Genomic DNA, 27,473 nt, shown 5'->3' on the forward strand with positions numbered 1-27,473 from the left:
ATTGGAATGTTCCCGCTATCCTAAAACCACACACTGAGCAAAGAGTAAACTTGAGTAAGAACTTAAGTAAGAACTTTGAGTCAACTAAACTTTTCGAGTGTGCTGTTTATCAACCAGAACCTAAAATAAATGCTAGATCATGCAGACTTTTCCTCTGTGGTTTAATTTAGAGGGTAAGGACATCTACCTGTGCTATCTGGGCCATGATAAACTTTCCTGGGATAGGTTTACTCCTCTGGCTCCTATAATCATCACAAGGAGATGTAACCTCCTGTGACTGAGAAATTATTTATTCTTTTCTTTTCCGAGGCATAAACAGGACGCGTTTGCTTCAAGCCTCTTTCTTTATTTTTAGTCCAAATCCCCCCTACCCAAGCGCGTATGTCTTACTATACCCGTTAAGAGTTTTTCTGCTATTTTATTTGGTTTGCCTCAACGTTCAGATCCCAGTGTTTTTGTAACCAGAATAAACCAATGTTTGAGAATCCATAAAATAGATAGAAAATAGTAATTGATTAATCTTCCAGAATGTTGTTTTAATGATTGTAACACACAATTGTTGATTGTAAAGTAATGTTACCTTTAATAAATGGTATTACAGTAGCTTGCGAAAGTATTCACCCCCCTTGGCATTTTTCCTATTTTGCTGCCTTACAACCTGGAATTAGAATGGATTTTTGGGGAGTTTGTATCATTTGATTTACACAGCATGCCTACCACTTTGAAGATGCAAAATATTTGTTTTTATTGTGAAACAAACAAGAAATCAGACAAAGATAAAACAGAAAACTTGAGAGTGCAAAACTATTCACACCCCAAAGTCAATACTTTGTAGAGCCACCTTTTTCAGCAATTACAGCTGCAAGTCTCTTGGGGTATGTCTCTATAAGCTTGGCACATCTAGCCACTGGGATTTTTGCCCATTCTTCAAGGCAAAACTGCTCTAGCTCCTTCAAGTTGGATGGGTTCTGCCTGTTTACAACCATTTTTAAGTCATACCACAGATTCTCAATTAGATTGATGTCTGGACTTTGACTAGGCCATTCCAAGACATTTCTATTTTTCCCCTTAAACCACTTGAGTGTTACTTTAGCAGTATGCTTAGGGTCATTGTCCTGCTGGAAGTTGAACCCCGGTCCCAGTCTCAAATCTCTGGAAGACTGAAACAGGTTTCCCTCAAGAATTTCCCTGTATTTAGCACCATTCATCATTCCTTCAATTCTGACCAGTTTCCCAGTCCATGCCGATGAAAAACATGATGATTTTCTCTGGGTGATGAGAGGTGTTGGTTTTGCGCCAGACATAGCGTTTTCCTTGATGGCAAAAAAGTTCAACTTTAGTCTCATCTGACCAGAGTACCATTCTGACCTTTCTCAATATGTTTGGGGAGTCTCCCACATGCCTTTTGGCGAACACCAAACATGTTTGCTTATTGCTTTCTTTAAGCAATGGCTTTTTTTTGGCAACTCTTCCGTAAAGCCCAGCTCTATGGAGTGTATGACTTAAAGTGGTCCTATGGACAGGTGCTCCACTCTTCCCTGTGGAGCTTCGCAGCTCCTTCAGGGTTATCTTTGGTCTCGTTGTTGCCTCTATGATTAATACTCTCCTTGCCTGGACCGTGAGTATTGGTGGGCGGCCCTCTCTTGGCAGGTTTGTTGTGGTATCATATTCTTTCCATTTAAAAAAATAATGGATTAGTGGTGCTCCATGGGATGTTCAAAGTTCAGGATATTTTTTTATAACCCAACCCTGATCTGTACTTCTCCACAACTTCCCTGACCTGTTTGGAGAGCTCCTTGGTTTTCATGGTGCCGCTTGCTTGTTGGTGCCCCTTGCTTAGTGGTGTTACAGACTCTGGGGTCTTTCAGAACAGGTGTATATACACTGAGATCATGTGACACATCATGTGACACTTAGATTGCACACAGGTGGACTTTATTTAACCTATTCTGTGACTTCTGAAGGTAATTGGTTGCACCAGATCTTATTTAGGGGCTTCATAGCAAAGGGTGTGAATACATATGCACGTACCACTTTTTATTTGTTTTGAGTTTTTTGAAACAAGTAATTTTTTTCATTACACTTCAACAATTTGGACTATTTTGTGTATGTCCATTACATGAAATCCAAATAAAATCTATTTAAATTACAGGTTGTAATGCAACCAACAAAATAGGAAAAACGACAAGGGGGATGAATACTTTTGCACTGTATGTATATGATGCCGGCATACAATACATTTTTCAACTAAATTAGGTAGTTCAGTGAATCAATTGAATTATCAAATCACATTTTATTTGTCACATTCGCCGAATACATGCACCCTTTTCCAACCATGCAGATCAAAATCAAATAAAAACACAATTAGCAAATAGATTTTAAAAAATCCCCAAATAAATAAATAATGTGATAAAATCATTGCATTATCTCCGGATAAATCTTTCTTTGCCTCATGTCCATTACCAGCGCAGCCAAACATGGACACATAAAGTCCTTAGAAACATACTGAATGTAAAACATAACACTGTCATTTGAATAGCGAAGTAGCTATATTATTGCTGCTCAAGAACAAGTGTTATAGCAGGAGTCAAAGGAGAGGAAAATGAGAGCAGTAAGTCTGTGAAAGCTGGGGGAAAAGTAGAAAGGGAGAAAGGTAAACCTTGATGGAAGAAGAGAAGAGAGTCGAAGAGATGGGGGAAGGGGTCTAATATGGGCCCCAGATGTTGGAAGGTAATTGTGCATAGGTTTTACAGAGCAGCCATCTGGAAGGCTGAGTGCTTAATACCCCTTTTACACAGATCTATGGCAACTTCCTTAAGTAATCTCCCTGGATGTGTGTCCACTCTCATCTGGGTTCAATCATTCCAAGTTGACTTTTGTTTACACAATACAATACCCAGGTTCGATCTTCATGCGGCTTAATGGAAGTATTGGGTTTGGGGTAATAACAAAATTGCATGTATGCAATATTATAAAACAGGCTCTTATTAAGTGAATGTAGTTCAAAATGTTTGGTGTGGGTTAGAGTTGAATTTATTCACTTGCCCGTGGTAAGGTTAGTTACAGTTAAATGGTATCGTGGGAAAGCTGAGGGGCAGCTCGTCCCTAGAGCAAAACATGTTGCCTCTGAAATTTACACACAGTACCTAGCTAACCACAACTACAAAGTGTAGGCCTATAGGTTTTAACTCTTAACAGGCACACTTCAGTCACACTACTGTCATTGTGTGAATCGGTTCATAAATAATCCAAGGATGTAATGAGAAGACTTTCAATTACAATTCAGCAATTGCCCCATTAATTAACTGAGGTCTCATTGTTGGTTCATTGTATAGTTCCTCATGACTTTTCAGTATTGTCCAGTTAAATCCACCCTATGAACCTCTACGGGATTGGTGTCCCTATACCGGGATGATTGAGCTAACGTGCGATAATGTGATTAGCATGACATTGTAAGTAACATCAAACTTTCCAGGACATAGACATGTCTAATATCGGCAGAAAGCATGACTTCTTGTTATTCTAACTACAATGTCCAATGTACAGTAGCTATTACAGTGGAAAAAGACCATGCTATTGTTTGAGGAGAGTGCACAAAAAAAAAAAAAAAAAAAGATCACCGCAACTGGTTTGATACATTCACCTCTGAAGGTAAATAGTGTACTTACATTCAAAAATCTTGCTCTGATTTGTCATCCGGTGGGTCCCAGAGATAAAATATAGCATCGTTTTGTTTGATAAAATCCATTTTTATATTCAAATGTAGAAACTGGGTTCTACAGTTTGAACCCCTGCTGTCTCTTGCTCCACACCTGGCCATCTAGATGTGTGAAAGTTAGTGTATAAGCTAATGATCCATCATGTATGACATTCCTGGGAGTGTGTAAACTTACGCTTTGTATTACCATATCATTATTGTATGTTCTCTATAGTTATGTACTTGAAAATGTATCAATTGACCAATTCAGCACATTTGTGCAGACTTTATACAAAATATTGTCCAGTATTGCAACGCTTCACTGGATCAATCTGAAACTTTGCACACACACACTGTTGCCATCTAGTGGCCAAAATCTAAATTGTGGCTAAACTGCAATATTATATTATGGCCTTTCTCTTGCATTTCAAAGATGATGGAAAATAGAAAACTCATGTTTTTTTGTTGGTATTATCTTTACCAGATCGAATGTGTTTCCCTTCAAATGGTATCAAGCATATGTATATCCTTGCTTCAGGTCCTGAGCTATAGTCATTTAGGCAATTCTTTTTTAAAGGGTCTGATCCTTGAAAGGAGAACAGCATGAAAACCTCAAATGGAAGAAAAAAAATGCAATTTAGAGGTTAGGTGTAAACAACGGGCAGATGTTGTATCTGGCTTCAAACCCCCCAGAGCGATACACTGAGTCCAGGCACCACTAATACCTCATGAAACCTTCAGGGGGTTACCAGGAAGGACAGTCTTGAAATATTAAATGCTGTTCTCTTTGTCAGGATAATGTGAGAGGACTGCTGTAGGTAGTGCCATCCTCCATCCGGGTTGGTCTATACTCATTAAATTGCACTGCATTGTACTGACGAGTGATGTAGGAAGGAAGCAGTCACTCTCTGAGTTTAACTTTCACAAACTTTTATTTTATTTTTTAGACTCTTAGCCTTCATCAGGGGTTGATTAAGGCTAAGGTGACGAAGGCTAAGTGCTGAAATGTGTAGGTTTTATCAGTAAAAAGGCATTTTTGTCAACTTCCTCTGCCCTCTTGAGAGGTGCTGAATTTCTTTTTCACTTCAGTTTACATCTCAATTCATGCAGCTTGTTTGGAGAGCGAGGTAGTTGCTGTATTCCCTTCCCACTACCTCTATTACACCCAGTCAATGTTATTGTGTGGAAATAAAGGTTCCGGTGTTGGATTGTTAAAAGTGTTGTATTCTGAAAAGTATTTTTGCCGTGTTATATAGCAGCCATGCTACATTTTGACAGTTGATATGGTACCTCACCTTCTTGACCATTTCCACAGAAATGGACTTGGCTTTGCACATATGCACCATGGAATACAGCAGATTGACAGTTAGTCTGTAGACTTATGGGGGGAAATGCACACAGGCCCTGCAATTAATGTCTACCCACAACAGCAGAGCTTAACTCAGAGAGATACACACATACAAGTCAAATGGATCTCATACTTGTCAATTGACAGTTCTCTCTTTCTCAAACGGAGCCTCAAGGTGTAAACAACCTTATTTTCCACTCTCTTGCAGACACACTTCCCTCCAAAACACTAAATCCACAACCACAATCAGCCGTGTGCTAAACAGCGTCACATTAATAACATGAGTTATTTGAGAGTGTGTAAAGGAAATGAGATAGATGGTTGGAAGGGTTGTGACACGGTATCAGTGGACTGGGCAGAGTGTTATTCGGCCACCGGCTAGTCAATCCTTGAGGGAAGGAGCCAAGGCGTCAGCAAGAGTCTGAGATATATTCTTGAGGGCCATTAGAGAGATAGCCAGTGACAGCCCCAGAACACACAAACACACAAGGTCATTATGTAACACAAACTAATGATAGCAGGATGTAACGTGGGTGACGAGGACAATTGTGGTGTCATTATGGCACATTTTGTCGCCTCACACGGACACTTTTTTCCACATTTGGTCAAAACAAAACAAAGGAGTTCATGGTCTGGCGAGGTGGATTTTCTAAGGCAAAATGGACCACATGGGTACAACGATTAGTAAAAAATGTATTTTAAAAATGTATTTCATCTTGTCCATGCCACATCCTGTTGAGTCCATCTTCTTTACAGCATGGCTAACTGAACCTATTTCCTTAGCACAGACCACCTTCCAACTTAGTAGTCCGCAAACAAGCCAAGAGACTCTCTATTGGACGATGTTGCCACTTCCTGCTGGCAGACGACAGCGTGAAAATGACTCAAGAGCCAAGTTTCTGTCCATGTCACACACACGTGTCCTTTTTCCCAAGGACTCAATTACAAGATCCATCACAGAATGTGTGAACTCAAATGTAAATGTAATCCCTTGGATGTTGAGTGCATGAAGTCCCTCCACAGGGAGATGCTGCCTCTTTGTCATTGCTGACTTGTCGTGGCCTTCCACGGCGACTGCGTTAGCAACAGCATTTAGGCTACAGCCAAAAGCTCTCAAATGGCTAGATGATGTAGAAAGTGTCATGAATGTTATTATGATTTTGAAGTTATTCATTCAGATTTATGTAAAGACTATACAGTTGCAGTCTGAGCTCAGACAGAGTCTTACAGAGCGCACACACATGCACACACAGACACAGACACCCATTATTTTAGTGGGGGCTCGAAGTCTGTGAGGATGGACGTTTTTTCAAACATTTTCCAAACACCCGAAACAGTCTTCTCCTGCAATCCAGAGCCATAATCATTATGCCTAACTATATGTATAAAACAAATGCATATTTGTCTCCTGAGGTTATCTAAGCATATCCCTTTACCTGTTCAAATGATATTTTAACGAATGATGCAAATTCATTTTATTTATTTGCCCCAAACAAAACAAGTTATAGACAACAATACAGAAAATAATAATTAAATTAAATTAAAATTAAATGTTGTGCAGTTGTGGTTGGAAGCCCAAGGGCTTATATGAAAACCTCACCACACAAAACAATACATAAGTAGAAAAATAACAAATGTTTGTTAAAACAGATAACGAAACCTAATAATTATAATTGTATAAATGAATTCATCAGTAATCACGTAAAACTTGTTTATTTTTTCTATTATATATTTTTTGTTTAAATGTTTGTGTGCATGTGAGTGTGTGAAAGTTAGGCTATATGGAGGCGATTACTGAGTAATTGTGTTCATCAGGCTCACCCCCAGTCTTCACTTGAGTTTATTGAGGGATCATGACATTTTGGGAATGTGATGATACGATTTCCAGAGTATGGTACCTCGATATCTGATTGACTATGTGAGGTGCGGAAGGGGGGAGGGTGAAGGTTATCGCAGTGTCTTGTGTTAAATAGATGGATTTCAGAATTAAGCCAGAAGAATCCATTGAAGGGTTTAGGTAAACTGTCTGGGAGGTATGAGCATTTATAGATGAAAGTGCATGATTTTAACACACTAATGTTGTAAATAGATAAGATATTGTGTTTCAGATGAAGCCAGGTAATTAGAGGAGGTGTCTAGTCTTGCAAATGTATTTGGTATGATGAGTAATTTGTGTAGGTGGGAAATATATGTACTAGCCCAGACAATATTACAGTAAATGAGATATGGGTAAATTAAGTTATAGTATAGAGTTAGGAAGCAAGCCGGTTGAACCAAACCAATAAACTTTCTGATGATACGAACAGATTTCATCACTTTGCGGCAGACAAATTGAAAATGATGTCTTCAAAATAACTCAGAGGAATCCAGTGGATGTGACCTGTTCCATTTCATTGCCACCAATTGAGATTCTGGCTCTTTGATTTAAACAAAATGTCAAATTCTTACTAGTAAATACAATAAAGTTGGAAGATTTAAAGTTTAGTTATTCATTTAACATCTGAAATGTTTTAAAACAGGACAAATCTGAGGGGGAACGTGCCGTTGTGCACCCTATGGGAATGACGTCACGGTGACACACAAGAGCCCACACACACACAAACACAGACCGAGCGTTGATCATGTTCTCTCCTTTCACAGCATTCCAGCTGAGTGAAGCTGCAAATGTAACTTTTCTACTTGAATCATTTTTTAACAAGAAAACTGGTGGGAAGAAGGACGCCATTGAACCATAATCGCCACATAACACCTCAAACTCTCACAACCACTTGGCTGAAATAAACTATGTCCGTCAAGAAATTAGCAAGCAGGAAAAAAATGGAAGAAACCTTTTGCTGCATCATTCAAATCTCATTTATAACCTAACAAATGATCTCGAGGAAGCATTTAGTCATGCGTATTTTGAAAAATGCATACATTGCTATGTAAATCAAAGTGAATGCATGGGATTATCTTTCCCACAGTTGATTTGCTCTCTTTCTGTCACCACTGAGCCGAACAACACAGAATGAATGTGATGTACTGTACACATCTGCTTGCCTTGCCTCTGGGCTGTTATTTTTTAACCTATATTCTACTTCTATCATAAAATATACCACACAACCATCTGTAATAGTCTTTCTTGGTGTCTTGAGGTAAAGTCAGTACATCTTCTATGTTGGGCACAGGAGATACCTTTTGGGCATGTGATTTGTGGATGAGATCTCCCCAAGGGATTTAGCCTTTGTTCCTCTATGAAAGGGCAGCTGTCATTAGTTGAATATGAGGCACACCTGCGAAACATTAATGCAGCCTTACAGCTGACAGGATAACACAGCCATGCCTTGCCTGAACATTTGTGATGTGGAGTGTTTCACAGAAATGAGTGGGCTTGGGTACTGGGTATGGAGATGCAAGCACATGTGAAGAAGAGAAATCCCAAATGTGGTCATATTTAGCAGGAGAAATGTTACATACTGTTGCTGATATAATTGGGAAACTGACAAGGACACAGTTCTCTATTTCACATGACAGAGAATTGAGTCCATTCTTCATATTCAGTTTCTACCTGAATAGATTTGTACCATTGAGGCTCTATCAGACATTCTCCATTTGCCTGCAGTGCCTCAGTTAGCGGATCAGTTTGTATTTGTCCTAGCCATCCAATGCGTATACACCCATATTATTTCTTAGGGTTGTTGCACATCAGCTCATTCTGTGAGAGCAGAACACATCCCAAAATGTGCCTCCAAGCTAGAGACAAAAATAATAAAATAATGCTGATATTAAAACAAAGGTCAAACTTACATTTGTGTTCTCAGGCGCTAACGCACTCCAAACACATGTCAAATACCTTCCTTATCTCACCATCGTCTAATAGCTGACAACAAGGCGACAGTAAGGAAAACTATGTTATGACTGACGGATGAAAAGGCCTCAGTGGAACGTTCTCAAGGTGACAGGAACGCTGAGATGTCTGAACAGCTTAGAGTACGGTTTTACAAATTGTTCACATGCCTAAGTTATTTAGACTACATGAGGTACAGTACACAAAGAGATGCCAAACAAGTTCCAACGTTGCAAAGGAATTTAGAGTCGACGACCTTCCAGCATTGTATCTCAAGGAGAGCTCACCAATCTAACTCCTCGAAGAGGCATCGCGACTGCATAATCACATTCAATTTAAGTTGGGGAGGTTATAGCTCATTTTGAAGGTGCAGTGAGGCAGCTTAAAATAGCTTCGGGGGGGTGACAGAGCAGACAGTCCACGTGGAGCTTCCTCAAACTGGGGGGATGGGGGGTCTAACTGGTGCTCACTACAGCCATCACAGACCTGACAGGCCTGTCTCCCACAGAGAAGAGGGGTTACAGAGGAGATGAATGGGTTGGTGGGAAGGGGAGGGGGTGGGGTGGAAAACACAGCAGAGGTGGGGCATGGGGCTTGGTGGAGGAGGGTAGAGGAGGAGTCTAACTCTGGTTCTCACTGCCGCCATCACAGACCAGACAGGCCAGTCTCCAGCAGAGAAGAGGGGCTACAGAGGAGAGTGGGGTGGTAGGGAGGGGAGGGGGTGGAACACAGCCGGAGATGGATGTCAGCACAGTGTCAACGGTGTTAACCGTGTCCTCTTCACCCTGGCGCACACACCACATTCAAATCAGGTTGGCTCAGAAGAAAAGGCCTGGGTGTCGCAGGCAGGAAATGACCTGCCACTTCAAATCAGTTGTCCTTCAAAAAAAGGCTTGAAATCAGTCTGTGAAGAGAGTAGAGAAGATTACATTGGAACATTGCATGTAAGCTGTGGAGGTCAGAAAGCCTTTTGAGAGCTGAATCGAGGGTCATATCATTAATTGATGAGCCAGAAAAGTTATACTTCTGAGGGCTGTGTGCAACCACATAGAACTAGAGAGTACGCAGCTTTGCAACCATGATTCACAATGCTAAGAGTCAGATGAGGTGTACGGGCGCACAAAAACGGTGAAGTCCATCATCACTCTCGACAAGAGCCCCCTTTTACTTCCAGCTTACTCCTCAAACTGCCTCATCATGAACAAATTAAACTCAGCTGAGAGCTTTGGCGGTATAGAGAACACATGTTTTGGTTTCTATCATGGCGGAATGTCAAAGTAGGGGGGGGCCTGATGGTGCCTGTCTGTGCAGGATATGGACTGGGCCATGTAGCAGCGAGGACCAACCATTAATCTCTAAACAAGCTGAAACTCGCGATGGTGTAGACTAAAGCTGAGCCCTCATTCCTCACCACTCGTTGCCCCCTGGATAACACAACAACACGCCAGTCGGTTGGGGGATGGTAACACGGCCACTAAATGGGACGCGAGTAGGTAGAACACGTTTACAAGTGACAATGGCACCGGAAGGCTAGCGTTGTTCCTTACTTATACATCCGTCTCTATCAAGAGAGAGTAAATTAAACTGTTAGTGAAATCTGGGGGTCTCTAAACAGGTTGAGGGCTGACTTCATTGTTGTGACTTGTGATGAACGAAGTACTGCGTATAGCGGGGACACTTGATGCTTAAAGCTACATACGCTCAAAGAGACATTCACTCTGAACTTATGCAGGGAGTAACAAATATGATGGACTAAAACGAAAAACTGAGATAGTACTGTGAGATAACGAGGATTCTAGCTTTCCAGACAGTATGAATGTGGCAGCACAACTGACATACAACACTGTTTTTATAGTGTCCCATAGTGGTTGCTTGCTAATCTAGCAAATTATATGTGAAATGCACAGAATCCATATGATGCCAGACAGAGTACTATTGTGGTCCTGAGGGCTGCTCATTATAAAATTACTATCAGCATGCCAACAAAACTGAATGGCGCGTGTGTGTACACATTTTAATTGCGCATTGTGGTTAATAGGGCTGGGTGGCTGGCATGGGTATACAGAAGTGAACATCAAATAGACTCCCGTGGCTGATAACAACTGACATGTATGGAAACACAGTGAGGTTGTCCGAGATTCAGACATAGGATGTTTGAATTATCGTAATGTAGTTACATTTTAAGGGCCAAGGTGAATAATTACATAACTATTATCATATAAAATAATTACAAAAATCTAATTAAACAACAACACAAGTATTAAACTATACCAAGATGTAGAAATAGACAAGTGAAAAATGTTTCAAGGAAAATGTACAGTTTAGCTTTCGGCAACACGGATGTGAGTGACAATGGTGATTACGAGCTGGAACATCTGGGGTGAGTCATGAACGCCTCACCAAAATGTCACCTCCTTTTTGTCAGGACAAATATACAGAATAAGAAGGACACAACATGTTATTGTTGAAGGTAAGACAATTGAAGGCCACACAGTACAGTACATTGGTCAGATATTACTCTAATGACTTCAACCTTTAGCTTTTGCATAGGTTTACACTAAAGCAATGCTCAAAACAAACAATACATTCAATACTCTACATCTACAAACTACATACATGTATCAGGGTTAGGTGTTTCAAAAGAGAAGAGATATGTACAATCCTGCTTCAGGTTGCTGCAGGTCAAATACTATTGAAAATATCGAAAAAGACGGATTCCTCAAAAGCGATGAAACACAGACAAGATCTAAGGCATGTTCGGCAGAAGATTGCTGCAGAGCAATGAGCATTCCCCATACAGAAAGCCTCAACATCCACACCCCCAAAAACAGAAAGAACAAAGCATGAGAGAGAGAGAGAGAGAGAGAGAGAGAGAGAGAGAGAGAGAGAGAGAGAGAGAGAGAGAGAGAGAGAGAGAGAGAGAGAGAGATGCAAGCCATCTCTTTGTGCTGTGTGTGACTGTGGCTTGTGAATGAGACGAATGAGACAGCTGGGAGCAAGCACAGATAGTAATATGTTGGCAAACCATTAAACATTTAATTGCATCATCGGTTGCGTATAAGAACGGGTGCTTTACACTCTCCAGTCTCAGCCGTGAAAGAGCATCAGTGATCATTTGAAAAAGAATCCAAATCCAGACCTTGTCTAAGTGGATCATTACTCTTGTAATATTAGAAACACTGTGGGTAACACTGTGGGTCATAGTTCCACTGTTTGATCATCTTATGAGCAATGTCTCGTTTCGAAGCAGAGGGCAAGGGTGTTGTCTTCAGCAATGTGACTTCTGTCTCCTCGTGGGCAGGCATGTCGTACACGAATGCACATTAAGTTGAACATGTAGAACATTGTAGCATGCGCAAGGCCGAACACTAGAGTCAGTCCTTACGGACGGATAATTGTTAACGTATGAGTCTTTCTTTCACAGTTTACAATGTGGAGAGAGATGTTTCATGTGGGTCATGGAAGCTTTGCGCATGGAAGGCTGTGATCTATGAACCTCAGGTTAACAAGACAATATGTGATACGTGTGCATTGTTTCAGCCATATCAGTAGCTGCGGAGGCTTCTCTAAGTATATTAATGTCGTACAGATGCAGGGTATGTGTGTGTGTGTGTGTGGGGGGGGGGGGGGCGTACTGAAAATAGTTTTCTATGAATATTTCCAACATTTCTATGGATTTATGCTGTGTGTAAACTAATCCATATCTAGCTAATGTTAGCTACTCCTCTAGGTTAAAGAACCCATGTGAAGGTTATCATTATATATTGATGAAGGTTCCCTGTGGCGGCATACGTTACAAGTTGAATGCGTGTATGCATTTGGCTTCACTAAAGGCTATGGATTCATTAGCTTACTGTATACGGGGCTGTTGATAGCCTGAACTATTCATGGGCAAGATGAAAATCAATCATGTGTTCTAATGAAACCTCTGTGGAATTCACTTCAATGGACGAATTCAAGCATAAAAAGTGTATCGTATCGACTGACGCTTTGGAGTGGCTAAAAATAGCTTTTTCAGTATGTTTACTGCGGTGCAAAGTCGGAGCGTTCTACAAATAATGAGGTGACATCACCTACAAACGAACCTCTAAATTGGCCGTATATACACTTATATTACTAGGGTTCATATTCAGTTGTCTGTTTTGTGACTGGATGTGAAACGTTGATGTTCTGATAACTTTGTTAAGTAGGAGTATATAAACAGCAGTGACCCTGGTGACTTGGTTTCAAAGGTTTACATAATCCAACTAGACCATTTCTGGTAGAGTGCTCTTGTCCAAACCAACAGACGAAATATTCATAATTCACAGTTACATTTGGGGTCATGAGTCTAGCTTCTCTACACCACTGAGAGCAGTGATACCGTACAAATACTGTAACTCTCAGCTGGGTCGTAGTGGAACTATAGGCACCAGTGTACTGCTCAAAACTGCAGAGCAGAGGGCATTCTGTACTACAAAATGGTAAATACAAGATATTAGCCAGTGGGCATTACTTAATTTACAAAGTCTAATGTCCAGAGATCCACTGTGGATTGTCTGAAAAGTTGCTATTAGCAAATGGGTTGGCAATTTCACATCCCACTCGATCTATGGCTCATATGATTGACTTTGGCTAGCTGTTCAAGTAGGTTTATTACTGAAATAAAATGTACCTTTGAGTATAAAGGAGAGTGGTCTAAGATATTCAGCACTGATACTTTCATGTAGTTACTCTGACATGGGGGAACAATAGTTTATTTCTCGATGAAAAGAAATGTAATGTAAGATTGATTTTGCAGTAGAGGCGTACGTCTGGTGTGTGTTCCAAAATGAATGCCAGCTTTTCTTGCAGTTCAGGCTGTCAGTGCCTATAGTACGTATATTTTGTGACGTCCTCCAAAGACTGAACTGTCGGCACGACAGTAGCTGAAGTTTCAACTACTATGTAAGCATGACTGTGCCATTCAATGTGCCGTGGTCTCCTCCCATGAAATATGTGGTTTGTGTCATTTTTCACCACACAGGAGTAAGTCATTGTGGTTTTGTATTCCATGTCTAATATAGTGTGAAAAAGAGTAGGGCTGGGAATGTCCACTGTACATGCTAGTTTGCACCAAAATGTAGCATCTGGAAATAATATACTGTACCTGCTGCACACGTTTAGAATTTTCCATTGTTAGCTCCTTCATGCTTAGTCATCCATAATAGGCATCGGGCTGGATTCATTTCATATAGACTGAAGGTGGAGCCAGTTAGACAATCACTGCATACATATTTTATCTCTACAATCTATATTTTATCTCTCCAATGTTGACATAAAATACACTTTTTCAACTCCCCTATCGGCACACTGTATGTTGAGCCGTTTCGACCTCTGACTTCGACTTCCGTTGCTGAAATATTAGCATCCACGACAGTTTCACGAGCACAAAATACTGAAAATATTTCCCTTCAAAGTGAACATTGTTTTGCACTTTGGTAAACTTCACAGTGAACGACCTACCGGAGCACATTTCCCTTCATTCTCAAAGGAGAAAATCCCAAGCCTACCACTATGTCCGTATTCCAACCCCAGTTCACAGAGGGGGGCCGTGTGAGCAGTTTCAGTTCTACCAATTATGATGTATAATGGAAGCACCGGAACAGCCTACTAAATCACCAGCTAGGATGGAAATGGAAGTCGTGTGGAGCAGTGCAGAGGGAATTTGCTATACCCCATTGTTGTGCAGTAATTAAGCACTGTGGATAAGCAATCTCAGAAGGGGGTCCAATAATGCAAGGGGGAAATCTTGTGTTTGCAAGGCAGAGAACTGGAAAGACTTGACATGCCATATTTGGCGATGAGGGAGTGACTAGGGAAGCCAGGCTTGAGCACGAATTTGACACTAAAGAGATTTTTGGTGTGTGCGTCTGTGTGGATATACAGTGGGGCAAAAAAGTATTTAGTCAGTCACCAATTGTGCAAGTTCTCCCACTTAAAAAGATGAGAGAGGTCTGTAATTTTCATCATGGGTACACTTCAACTATGACAGACAAAATGAGAAGAAAAAATCCAGAAAATCACATTGTAGGATTTTTAATGAATTTAGTTGCAAATTATGGAGGAAAATAAGTATTTGGTCAATAACAAAACTTTATCTCAATACTTTGTTATATACCCTTTGTTGGCAATGACAGAGGTCAAACGTTTTCTGTAAGTCTTCACAAGGTTTTCACACACTGTTGCTGGTATTTTGGCCCATTCCTCCATGCAGATCTCCTCTAGAGCAGTGATGTTTTGGGCCTGTTGCTGGGCAACACAGACATTCAACTCCCTCCAAAGATTTTCTATGGGGTTGAGATCTGGAGACTGGCTAGGCCACTCCAGGACCTTGAAATGCTTCTTCAAACCAAGCTGCTTACCTATTGCAGATTCAGTCTTCCCAGCCTGGTGCAGGTCTACAATTTTGTTTCTGGTGTCCTTTGACAGCTCTTTGGTCTTGGCCATTGGAGTGGGACTGTTTGAGGTTGTGGACTTTATACTGATACTTTTATACTGATAACAAGTTCAAACAGGTGCCATTAATACAGGTAACGAGTGGAGGACAGAGGAGCCTCTTAAAGATGAAGTTTCAGGTCTGTGAGAGCCAGAAATCTTGCTTGTTTGTAGGTGACCAAATACTTATTTTCCACCATAATTTTCAAATAAATTCATAAAAATCCTACAATGTGATTTTCTGGATTTTTCCCCCTCATTTTGTCTGTCATAGTTGAAGTGTACCTATGATGAAAATTACAGGCCTCTCTCATCTTTTTAAGTGGGGGAACTTGCACAATTGGTGGCTGACTAAAGACTTTTTTGCCCCACTGTATATAGCAATTCATTTGAAATTCTACTTTGTGTAAAATGATGTAGGGATGTACCTACCTATGAGATTGATTTATTCAAACAGGCACACAGATGGTATATAATGCTGTGCTGTGCTGTACTGTATGTCCATGGGAGGAATACAAAACATGCAGCAGCATTGAGGACATGCATAAGAGTGTGAATAACAATGTAATGTCATTACTATCTTAAGTGCCCTCTGTGCAGGATAGCATCATGATTTCACCTACGCCTCTGTTGAGCATGCAATGTGCTATAATATTAGATGTTTGGTCACTTTTATGCTCAACTGATAATGACAGAAAGTCTTTTTTTTTTGCAACAGGCTCTGGAATATACCTGCATGCAATCTGTTTGGAGGACTGAAGAGAGTGTCTGTCTATTGTACTGCATCTTGATTGTTCAAAGTTTGCAGTATTGCAATTCTTTATTTACATTTAATACATGTTCACCTGCACAACACCGAAGGCACAAAATAACATAGAATGTGTGACATATAATACAACATTTACAGAATAAATAATTCCATCTACATTGGTAAAAAATAAAGTTGACGTGAAACATTTTCAGAGTTGAACGGGGTTGCTTACTCAATCAGAATAATAAAGTGAACGCATATATCCTGAACATTTATCATGCTGAGAGAAACTGGTCGGTTTTGATTTGTAAAAATTACACTCAAACAAAAGGTTCTTATACACATCATTAGTTGTGTCCCCTTCAGTAGCAAGGAAGGAACAACGATAAACAGAAAAGGTTGTTGAAACAGTAAGTTGATTGTCATGCACCATCTTTTAAATGGCATTTGATTAGTGCAATGCATTTTTTTCTTTACAGATACAAGATATGATTTCTATATTTCTATAAAGCATCCTTCACTCATGCTGCCAAACATACCCTTGTAAAACTGACCATCCTACCAATCCTCGACTTTGGCGATGTCATTTACAAAATAGCCTCCAATACCCTACTCAACAAATTGGATGCAGTCTATCACAGTGCAATCCGTTTTATCACCAAAGCCCCATATACTACCCACCATTGCGACCTGTACGCTCTCGTTGGCTGGCCCTCGCTTCATACTCGTCGCCAAACCCACTGGCTCCATGTCATCTACAAGACCCTGCTAGGTAAAGTCCCCCCTTATCTCAGCTCGCTGGTCACCATAGCATCTCCCACCTGTAGCACACGCTCCAGCAGGTATATCTCTCTAGTCACCCCCAAGACCAATTCTTTCTTTGGCCGCCTCTCCTTCCAGTTCTCTGCTGCCAATGACTGGAACGAACTACAAAAATCTCTGAAACTGGAAACACTTATCTCCCTCACTAGCTTTAAGCACCAACTGTCAGAGCAGCTCACAGATTACTGCACCTGTACATAGCCCACCTATAATTTAGCCCAAACAACTACCTCTTTCCCAACTGTATTTAATTTTTATTTATTTATTTATTTTGCTCCTTTGCACCCCATTATTTTTTTATTTCTACTTTGCACATTCTTCCATTGCAAAACTACCATTCCAGTATTTTACTTGCTATATTGTATTTACTTTGCCATCATGGCCTTTTTTTGCCTTTACCTCCCTTCTCACCTCATTTGCTCACATTGTATATAGACTTGTTTATACTGCATTATTGACTGTATGTTTGTTTTTACTCCATGTGTAACTCTGTGTCGTTTTATCTGTCGAACTGCTTTGCTTTATCTTGGCCAGGTCGCAATTGTAAATGAGAACTTGTTCTCAACTTGCCTACCTGGTTAAATAAAGGTAAAATAAATAAATAAAAAAAAATGTACTGGGACTTTTAAGTGCTATGTTTTGAGAAAATGGATTTGTTTAAACATGTTCCCACTGGTTGGAATACAAAATGTGGTATTGAAATAATGCAAGGGCTAAATCTAATGAACGACAGGACTAATGTGCACTCCATCATTGCGACCCAGAATACATGTTGGCATTTTGTTAAGTCTACGGCACATTGAGCATGCTGATTATGGCATATGATTGAAACAGCCTGACAGAGTTGATGCAAAACATTGAGGCCTGCCAAAGATCTAAGCTGAACTGGTAACAAAAACTTACCCCCGCAGTACCTATTTGCCTTCCCGATAATTACATTTGGGCAAGATATCTGTTATATCAGCAACTTCAAGTGTGGTCTATCTATAGGAAAACAAAACAACAAAAAAATAGATAATTATACAGTACATTCTGTGCTACAAATGACTTGTGTGTCCAAGACCGCTGTGGGAGATGTACTGTAGGTCTTAGACTGTGAAAATATAAGATGGCAGTTTTGGACAAGGCACTTCTCGAGTTGAATATAAAACCATTAATTGTGTTATTATATCAGTTAAATGCAGTTTGATGCTCCAGAACCTCCAAATAATCTGGCTCGGTGTGTAGGTTAGCTTTGAGTTCAAAGTACTCATTTTTAGTTTGTTCCACCATGACCTTCCGCGGTCTCGACAACATAATAGTCTCCATTAATTTCAGTTCCTCGTGGTGTCCTGATCCTGGGACCGGCACTTCTACCGTTGGTTGCAGCTGGGACATGTTTTTCCTGAGGTATTCAGTAATTCCGAGCTGCTGCAGCTCCCTAACCCTCTCCCTCTCTAGTATGTTTTTATAGAGGGAGCTTGCATCTCCGAGTGTTACGAACTCAGTTGGGCAGTCTGACGTCACAGCTCTGAACTTCAAACTAGAGCCTGTGAGAGGGGAGGTATTCTCTTTCTCCATGATGCTACGACAGATGTGCTTTGGTTCGTCCAGTTCATTGAGGTCGGTCTCATATTCTTTATGCTGAGTGCAGTAGGTGGGGTTGCGGCAGATCTGGACAATGGGGCTGTGTGAGCGCTCGTCGTACACGGTGCTTCCGGTCCTCTGCGCCAGTGTGTGGTGGGTGGTTTTCTGGCCGTACATGCTGTATTGCAGGTGGATGGGGCTGCTGCTCTCCCGCGGCTGCTCCTCCGCCTGTTTCTTCTTCACCCTCCTTCGCCGTCTGTGCACGAGGAAAACCACGATCCCCGCCGAACAGAAGATGACCATGAGGAAGATGACGAGCAAGCTAAGGATCAGAACGGAGAGTGGAACTGAGTCTGTGATGGAGCTGAAGAAACCGCTCCTAGCGCCGTCAGTCGCCACTGTGGTTGTCACGCTCTCGTCCTCGCCCGTGGGCAAGGAGTAGGTCACTAGGCCGGGGCACAGCAACTCATTTCTGAGGGCTCTCAGCTCAGCCTTCGCCACTTTTCTCGGTGTGTGACACAAAATGGAACCTATGACTGTGTCCTTCCTCAGCTTCTCAACCCACTGTTTGAGACTGACTAAGTCACAGCTGCAGTCCCAGGGGTTGTCCTCTAAATAAATCTGCTCTAAAGAGTCAAGCTGGTCCAGCACGTTGCTAACAGGCAGGTGCATGAGCAGATTTTTTCTCAGGTTCAGTTTGGTGAGGGGCACGTTGCGAAATATCTGCAATGGGAGACTAGTCAGCAGATTGTTATTCAAAGACAAGAGTTTGAGATTAGACAAAGGATTAAAAGCTCCTGGAACAATTTCTTTGATAATGTTATATTCCAAATATAGGTATTCAAGGTTGTGGAGTCCAATGAACATGGTCGCGGAAAGGGTTTCAATTCTGTTGCCGTTGAGATAAAGTTTTTTCAAATTGCTTAAGCTGAGAAAAGTTTCATTGTCAATGTAATCGATTCGATTGTTGGCTAAATTCAATAACTCCAAACCGTCATATGTGACAAAGTCATATTTCAACAGTCGCTGAATCATATTTCCTGTAAGCACCAGCTTGGTGGGGCTTTGCTCAAGTATTCCAATATCTGAAATCCGTTGAATTCCTCTGTCCTGACAATGCATTAAAAACCCAGCCACCGGGTGATTGTGACAAGAACAGTGCTCCACACAAGGACTCGCTGGAACATAAGCAGGTGTCGGAACCTTTGCGTCGTCCAACTTCGGAATCTCTGCCACTTTGGAAGACGGAGTGACCACCATGTCCAGTGACTTGGAAGGCTCCTCTAAGTTGATATCGGCGTGAGAAGGGCAGAGAACATCCCGTTTGATTTTGGCCAGGATGGTGCCCCTGAGGTGTTGGGGGCTGCTGCAGACCACCTCCCCAATGGCCGACTGGGCCCGCATGTTCTCCATCCAGATCTTCAGGTGAAGGATCTCACAATCGCACATCCAGTCGTTGTCCTCCAGAAGAAGCTCCATGATCCGCCCAATGTGCTCCAGGAAGCCAACGTAAGGCAGGGTCTGTAACTGGTTCCCCCGCAGGTCCAAGTGGGTGAGTGGAACAAACCGGAAAATATTGCTGGGAAGAAACTCGATGGCGTTGTCGTTGAGGATCAGAACTTTGAGGCGGATGAGTTTGCTGAATGCCCCCGGCTCAACCACACGGATGAAGTTTGTGTCCGCCTGGAGAAACTCCAAATTTACCAAACCGTGAAAAGTGTCTTCCTTCAACATGACCAGGAAATTACTGTTGATGTGGAGCTTCTTCAAGGAGCCCAGTGCACTAAAGATGCCAGGTTCAAGCTCTTGTATGCTATTAGCCCCGAGATGAAGTGAAACGGCATTCTTTAAATCTTCCAAGTCTTCTGCCTGCAACTCCACCAAGTCATTTTTGTACAGATTGAGGTGGAAAGGTAGAGCTGATGGCACTTTGATTTGGGAGATCTTGCTGATATTTCTCTCCTCGCAGTTAAGATACAGGATGCCATCTTTTTCTTCACAAGAACACAATGAGTCACAGGATTCAGCCAGAAATGCCTTGGAGGGCTGGATGTCTTGGAAACACGCAGCAGTGAAAAATGAGCAAAGGAAAACGATGCAGGGTAGCATTTTCTGTCCGTTGTATCTGCAACACAGAAAGAGGGAGGGAGGGAGGGAGGGAGGGAGGGAGGGAGGGAGGGAGGGAGGGAGGGAGGGAGGGAGGGAGGGAGGGAGGGAGGGAGGGAGGGAGGGAGGGAGGGAGGGAGGGAGGGAGGGAGGGAGGGAGGGAGGGAGGGAGGGAGGGAGGGAGGGAGGGAGGGAAGAGATATTACCAAAATGTAATGGAATTGGAAAACAACATAAAATCATAGGTTAAATCAATAATCACAAGTATTTGTTTATACATTTTTTCTATAAGTATCTTTACTTTGATTAGATTATCAGTCCCTTCAGACAGACAATAAAGCATGGTCATCAATTATAGAAATACATTCACCCATTCCTTCTGAACTGTGCATCCACTTTTAATCCTGGATTATAAGGTCAATGCAATTCTCACAGTATAGAAATGAACTTGAAACTGAATACACAATGAACTTCAAAATAAATTATACATTGAATGCAATAAAATACAATTGCCTTTATTAATGTATCAAATGCATGAAGGGAGCATACAGTTAACTTGGAAGCAATGTGAGGAATTCATATTCTTTAAACATGCATGGCCTAGAGAACATTGGAATGTTGTTTACATGGCCACAATACCTCATATACAAGGTAATGTAGAAAACTTCATCTGTTTAAATAATACACTTGGGCCTAGAATGGATTTGACCCATGTTTTTAACTAAAGAACAGGAAGCGTCAATAAAATACTTTTTTTCACCCTCAAATGAGCAAACATGTATTTTCTCACCCATGCAATTTTCTTCTTCGAAATCTCTCACACAGCAATGTGTGATCATCACACGAAGCGGTGCTCTTTCATTGATTCTCCCTAGATACCGAACTATCTTGATACTGTAGGTTGGGTGTATTGTGCGGTATGACAGGCCTCACTGTTGGATGACAGCTCTGCACTGCATTGGTGGAAGAAAAAAAGTACACTGATCGAAGACTAAATGCTTTATGTGGGTGGGTGGGGGTGTAGAGTTCAAAATAAAAACACAATAAAAAATAAAAATATATACTATTGAAAGGTGACTGGGTGGAAAAAACAGCCCCACATCTATTTTCAGAATCAAATGTGTGTAGCTTGTGGCGAAGCGACTACACAGAGCCATTGGAGGCCAGTGAAGCCTTATAATGCCTTCTCATGCTCGTAAGCAAAGGCTAACTCATCACCAAGCAGTTACTGTGCTAGTAAGCGGTCATAAAACAATTACTGGGAAAACGGTGCATTCTGAACGAAAGAAAAAGAGCGAGAAACCTCGGAAATAAAACGTCCCCTGCGGCCCTTGTAATATACACAATGAACCTGGTCCATATATCGCCAGACAAATAGATCATTCACACTGTTTGCTCGGTGTGCTTCATATTGCTCTCAAGTGCAATCTGTTTGGCAGAGTGCTAACCGCCAAAATGGGGGATCCTGCTTGATGGTTCCATCGCACCCTTATCCTGCATCACTGATGGTGTATTAACATAACCGCGGCAGGTAAGCTTAGTGGTTAAGGACGTTGGGCCAGTAACCTTAAGGTCGCTGGTTCGAATCCCTGCAGCTGACTAGGTGAAATATCTGCCGACGTGTCCTTGAACAAGGCACGTCGCTGTAGATAAGAGTGTCTGCTAAATGACTCAAATGTAAATGTCACAGTGGTGCGGAATGTTCACAATGTAGTATATCAACCCTGTTATTAAGTCATAGCTTTCAGATAATGCCGTTTGAGATAATTTTTTGTCCATTTCAAATTGATTTGCGGTGACCGATGCTCCGAATACTTCTCCTCTGCCTGAGCAGAGCAGGTTACATTGCTCTGATATAGCCTTGTTGACTCATCCTCCGTAAAAGGGGAATGACATATATGCTAAAGTGTCAATCATTATCTCACATAGCTGCTCTTTTCTGCCTCTAAGCATTGCAGACGCAGGATACAAACGCTACTGCTACTTCTACTGTTACTGTTACTTCTACCACCACCAGCAACACTAACAAGACGACTCTTGTATTCACTAAGTGTACAAAACCTGCTCTTTCCATGACCGACTGTCCAGGTGAATCCAGAGGAAAGCTATGATCCCTTATTGATGTCACCTGTTAAATCCACTCCAATCAGTGTAGATAAAAGGGGAGGAGACGGGTTAAAGAATGATTTTTAAGCCTTGAGACAATTGAGACATGCCTTTGAACCGAGTATGGTAGTATGTGCCAGGCGCACCGGTTTGAGTGTCAAGAACTGCAGCGCTGCTTGGTATTTCACGCTCAACAGTTTCCTGTGTGTATCAAGAATGGTCCACCTCCCAAAGGATATCCAGCCAACATGACACAACTGTGGGAAGCATTGGAGTCAACATGGGCCAGCATCCCTGTGGAACGCTTTCAATACCTTGGAGAGTCCATGCCCCAATGAATTGAGGCTGTTCTGTGGGCAAAAGGGTGTGCAATTCAATGTTAGGAAGGTGTTCCTACTGTTTTGTCCACTCACTGTATAATTATGGGTGGATATGAAAGGCTTCAGTGTTTTACATAGTTTTAAATAATGGAATGGCCAAGATGTTTCTTCATCACTATCAACAGAGGCTTTGACTTTCACAGAAATATACCTAATATATTCCACATTTTGGCATTTCTTCCTGAGCAGGTGGTCTTCTACAGCAATGTCATCCATTATACAACCAAACACTGATGCCCCACCACAGCATTGATAACGGACACACAGCGGATGAGCGATAGCAGGCGTCAGTGATGTTACATCACGTCAGCTGCGAACCCAGCTCCACTCAGGCGGTCAATCTTACAGCACACACACACACACACACACACACACACGATCCCCTGACGAGATAGCTATAATTGGTGCCTGATCGACTAAACACCACCGTGCACATGGCTTGCCACAATAAACAAAGCAGCACATATCTTCACATTGCGCTCAGCTGGTGGGCCCCTCCTCGTTGATAGCGAGCATATGTGAGATAAGCTAATAATAGCAGCGCGACAGGGGGGCACCCAGCTCCCCTGGTAAAGACGATTTAGCAGGCGTGCATTTCAAATGGTCTGTTTAACTAATTTGGTGCAATTGTTTTTCACAAGGATTATCAGTCAGATGTACCAAGTGACTTTAAATATGTTTTGCAAGAAAGATATCTGCAGATGTGCGAATCACTGTCACAATAAAGGCACTTGGCTCTGCAGTAATGTAAAACATTACAGAATCTGGTCTAAATGATTACCCCTCCCTTACTCCCTAGTTAGACCAGAAATGTATTATTATTCTGTTTTAAAGGAGACTTTGGATGAGGCCATTTGAGAATATCACAAACACTGACAGAAGCCGTCATTGGGTTATAGAAGGCTCATCACGTGTTTAAGAGTTGTCTTTACTCAATTCATTAAGGTAAAAGGAAGATAATCTTCCATAATATCACTGAGCTGCATGACCAAAACCACAGACATGCCCAAATCTGGGAGATCTTGTAAAACTAGTCAACTTTAAATGACTCATGCTAAATAACTTTGGCAAGTGACAATTTTTCCTCACCACACAGAGTGATGACAGTAAAAGTCTCAAAAAACCACATCTTGTTTTCTACAGAAGCATCATCCAAAATGACGTGATGTTGAAATGACCTAACATAGCCTAGTTGTTGGTATCCTTTTAATCTGTGTAGATCCATTACACAAGCCAAGATTAGAACGCTTACACCCAACCCAAAACAAAATGACATTTTCAAGTCACGTACACCAACTTGCCAGTTTCAAATCAACACCATGATTCAAATGGCCCCACTGGATAGATAAGTGCTGTTAGTATATGTGTATAAGAGCTGTTGTGTATTTCTGCATGGTGTGTGGTATTGGCATTTGTGTATTGGCATACACACTGAGTGGACAACGCATTAAGGACACCTGCTCTTTCCATGACATAGCTTTCACCTGGATTCACCTGGTCCGTCGGTGATCTCTTATTGATGTCACTTGTTAAATCCACTTCAAAATCAGTGGAGATGAAGGGGAGGAGACAGGTTAAATTACTTTTAATACTTGGATGGTGTATGTGTGCCATTCAGAGGGCAAATGGGCAAGACAAAAGATGTAAGTGCCTTTGAACAGGAATGGTAGTAGGTGCCAAGCGTTGGCGTCAACACGGGCCAGCATCCCCGTGGAATGCTTTCGACACCTTGTAGAGTCCATGCCCCGACGAATGTAGGTGGTTTTAAGGGCAAAAGGGGGTGCAACTATATATTAGGAAGGTGTTCCTAATGTTTGGTATACTCAGTGTATGTTCACCATAAGACAACATGACCTCAAATTGCATATTTAGTTATATTATGGAGACATAATGTTGAAAGACAAGGCCCACAGTGTCTCTACACAGAAGTAGCTTAGCCAGCAGATTGGAGGCTAGACTAGAGGTTGTTACTGCTGCACCCCGGATGCTACGCTCATGGCTGAAGGACTCTAAGGGAGACAAGGCAGAGAGCAACTCAACTTGAGAGCCATGAGAGCAAATTAGGAGCTTCTGCACACCGTATTGTGTGCACGAATATGAACCCGGTAGAGGACCTCTGCACAATATTCCCAGGCCAATTAATGGAAGGACAGTTCGCTATTCCAGTGTATTGGAAGTGATGTGCCTGCCCTACAGGGAAACCACTACTCCCACATACATCTATAGAGACGTCACCATGGTCCTCAGTCCCACAGTCCAAGGATGATAATTACATTCGCCCACTCAAGACAGACGAAAGGTCACTCACTCTCTGTTTCATAAGTTTTGCATGTGTGTGTGTGTTTGTTTCCTGTTCTTGGGGGGGGGGGGGGGGGGGGGGGGACAAACTCTACTGTCTGGGAACCATCAATTAAGCATTAAATATACCCCTGTTCTGAAATATGACAACTAAACAATGTTGTGGATGTGTCTTGATTTGCACCTCCATTATTTAATACTCAATGACTTGCCCAACCAGGAATACAGTTAGTGGGTGTTCAGTCCAAATGGGAATTGACATGATCCTACCAGAGCAGAAATACAATGTAGCACAATAACCATATATTGTAACCACGTTCTTCATGTTTTAAGCTAGATTTAAAGGCACAGTGAGTGCATTTAATGTGATGACCAACTCAACTTGGTCATCCTTTAGCTCAAAGACCGTGCACTTAAATGGAATCCATAGTAATATTCCATTCTGTTCTATTTTTCCTACAATGTATTATCTTCTTCTACACATATGTCTACAATGTAGCTAATTTAAAACCTAGGCCTGCGTATTTTACACATTACCAAACAATATTTCAGCTGCAGTTACAGTGCACAGCTGAGTAATTACATTCTGGTTGCATGGAGGTACCTTCCATGTTAGATTGATGTTATAATTTCCCCCATTTATGTGGTAGCCCAACTTGACTGATTTACACACAAAACATGTTGAAATGAGAACCTCTGCATAAATACATCTTGAGTCAAGTAAAATGGTAAGACTAGTTTGTGCTATTATTACCAATGGAAATCGCTAGGAAACATTTTAGGTGAGCATATGCTGAATAATTTGACATGTTCCAAGGACGATTCATTGTAGTAGGCTAAATCAATGCGTTGCTGGAAATGTGCAGTACGTGCGGCTGAATGTAATGCATGGCGGTGCGCCAGGTGCGCGTAAAATACCTGAACCTGTCTGTCGACCCAGGTGTAACGTTACTTTAGCAGATTTATTTCGAGCAATTCAACTGCCCTCACAAACTAAAGACGTATTGAATCAGACAATTCAATTTGCAAATGGAGGATAGCAATTGTTTAAGTTGTCTTGCCAACTGCAATCTCTAAAAACACAAAGCATTGGCCAGAACACACCGGACGTTATGATACCAATATAATAAAATCGATATGTTTGTTGGTTATTTGGAGGAAGCCTCAGCTCCAGCTAGTCCGAACAAGCCTCGACATATCGAACGGACACCTGGATACCACACAAGATAGACGCAGGACGTTCAAGTGACTGTATGTCCTACCAGTCTAAAGAAAGGTTGTCAACAAACTAATTTGAGAAAGTCACGAATTTACAACAGTTGTGAGACTTCTTGTCCGGATGATATGATAGGCTACTTACCCGTTGTGCAGAGTGAGAAAGACTGTGGCTAATCCAAAGGATGCTTGGAATAGAGAGGTTGATCCATGTGGAGACGTAAGGATGCGAGGCATCAAAAGTCCCCTCAAACTGTTTAATTAAACGTCACAGCATCTTCTTTAGAGAATAGGCTAGGCATACCGGTGTAACTAACGTTTCCTTTTGTCTCCTCTTGTTTTTGTAGAAGACTGTCGGCATTTACAAATCCGATATTTCCATGATATTGCAAAGTGTTCCACCCGACACGATCCTAGTCCGAGGCAATTTTGGGATGTGTTGGCCTTTCCACTTTATCTGTAATTAATTAATGTAGATCCTTATTAGTCTCCCTGGTCAGTCCTCTCTGTTAACTTCTTGTGCGCTTAGTTACCAGCCCCTAAAGTGTGAGTGTAACTGCAGAGTCTATTTGGTATACTGACCCTTCGCATAGTTCCTTATAATTTACATGCTTTTGAGCCACGGAAAGCTCCGAAGTATTGTAGTTGTTCTGGGCTCCTCCCCCCGAGACTCACGGACTTGTATGGCATTGAGTGGCGTTGTCGAGCGCGTTTGGCAGATCAGTATCTGGTTCTGAAAGTCAGGTTGCCCACAGTAGTGGGCATATGTTGAATAGTGGGCAAGTGTTGATATAATATAATTATTTCGAATGTATATATAGATTCATTAGAGATTCATCTGGATTTGTAATGTAATTTATTGATATGTTTCATTTATGTTTTTGTTTGTGTGACTAATAAAA

General features: G+C 41.6%; 1 protein-coding gene across 1 annotated transcript; it reads right to left on the minus strand.

The window, feature by feature from the left end:
* Window positions 1–16,121: 16,121 nt before the first annotated feature.
* LOC109906859 (SLIT and NTRK-like protein 6) lies at window positions 16,122–27,214 on the minus strand. The gene is made up of 2 exons (XM_031792480.1): window positions 26,717–27,214; window positions 16,122–20,591 (listed from the first exon to the last, which is right to left on the minus strand). The coding sequence occupies exons 1-2, from the start codon at window positions 26,806–26,808 to the stop codon at window positions 18,071–18,073; spliced, it is 2,613 nt and encodes an 870-aa protein (XP_031648340.1). The 5' UTR covers window positions 26,809–27,214; the 3' UTR covers window positions 16,122–18,070.
* Between the last annotated feature and the right edge of the window lie 259 nt (window positions 27,215–27,473).

Source organism: Oncorhynchus kisutch, linkage group LG16 (genome assembly GCF_002021735.2).
Source record: "Oncorhynchus kisutch isolate 150728-3 linkage group LG16, Okis_V2, whole genome shotgun sequence".
NCBI classification, from domain to species: domain Eukaryota; kingdom Metazoa; phylum Chordata; class Actinopteri; order Salmoniformes; family Salmonidae; genus Oncorhynchus; species Oncorhynchus kisutch.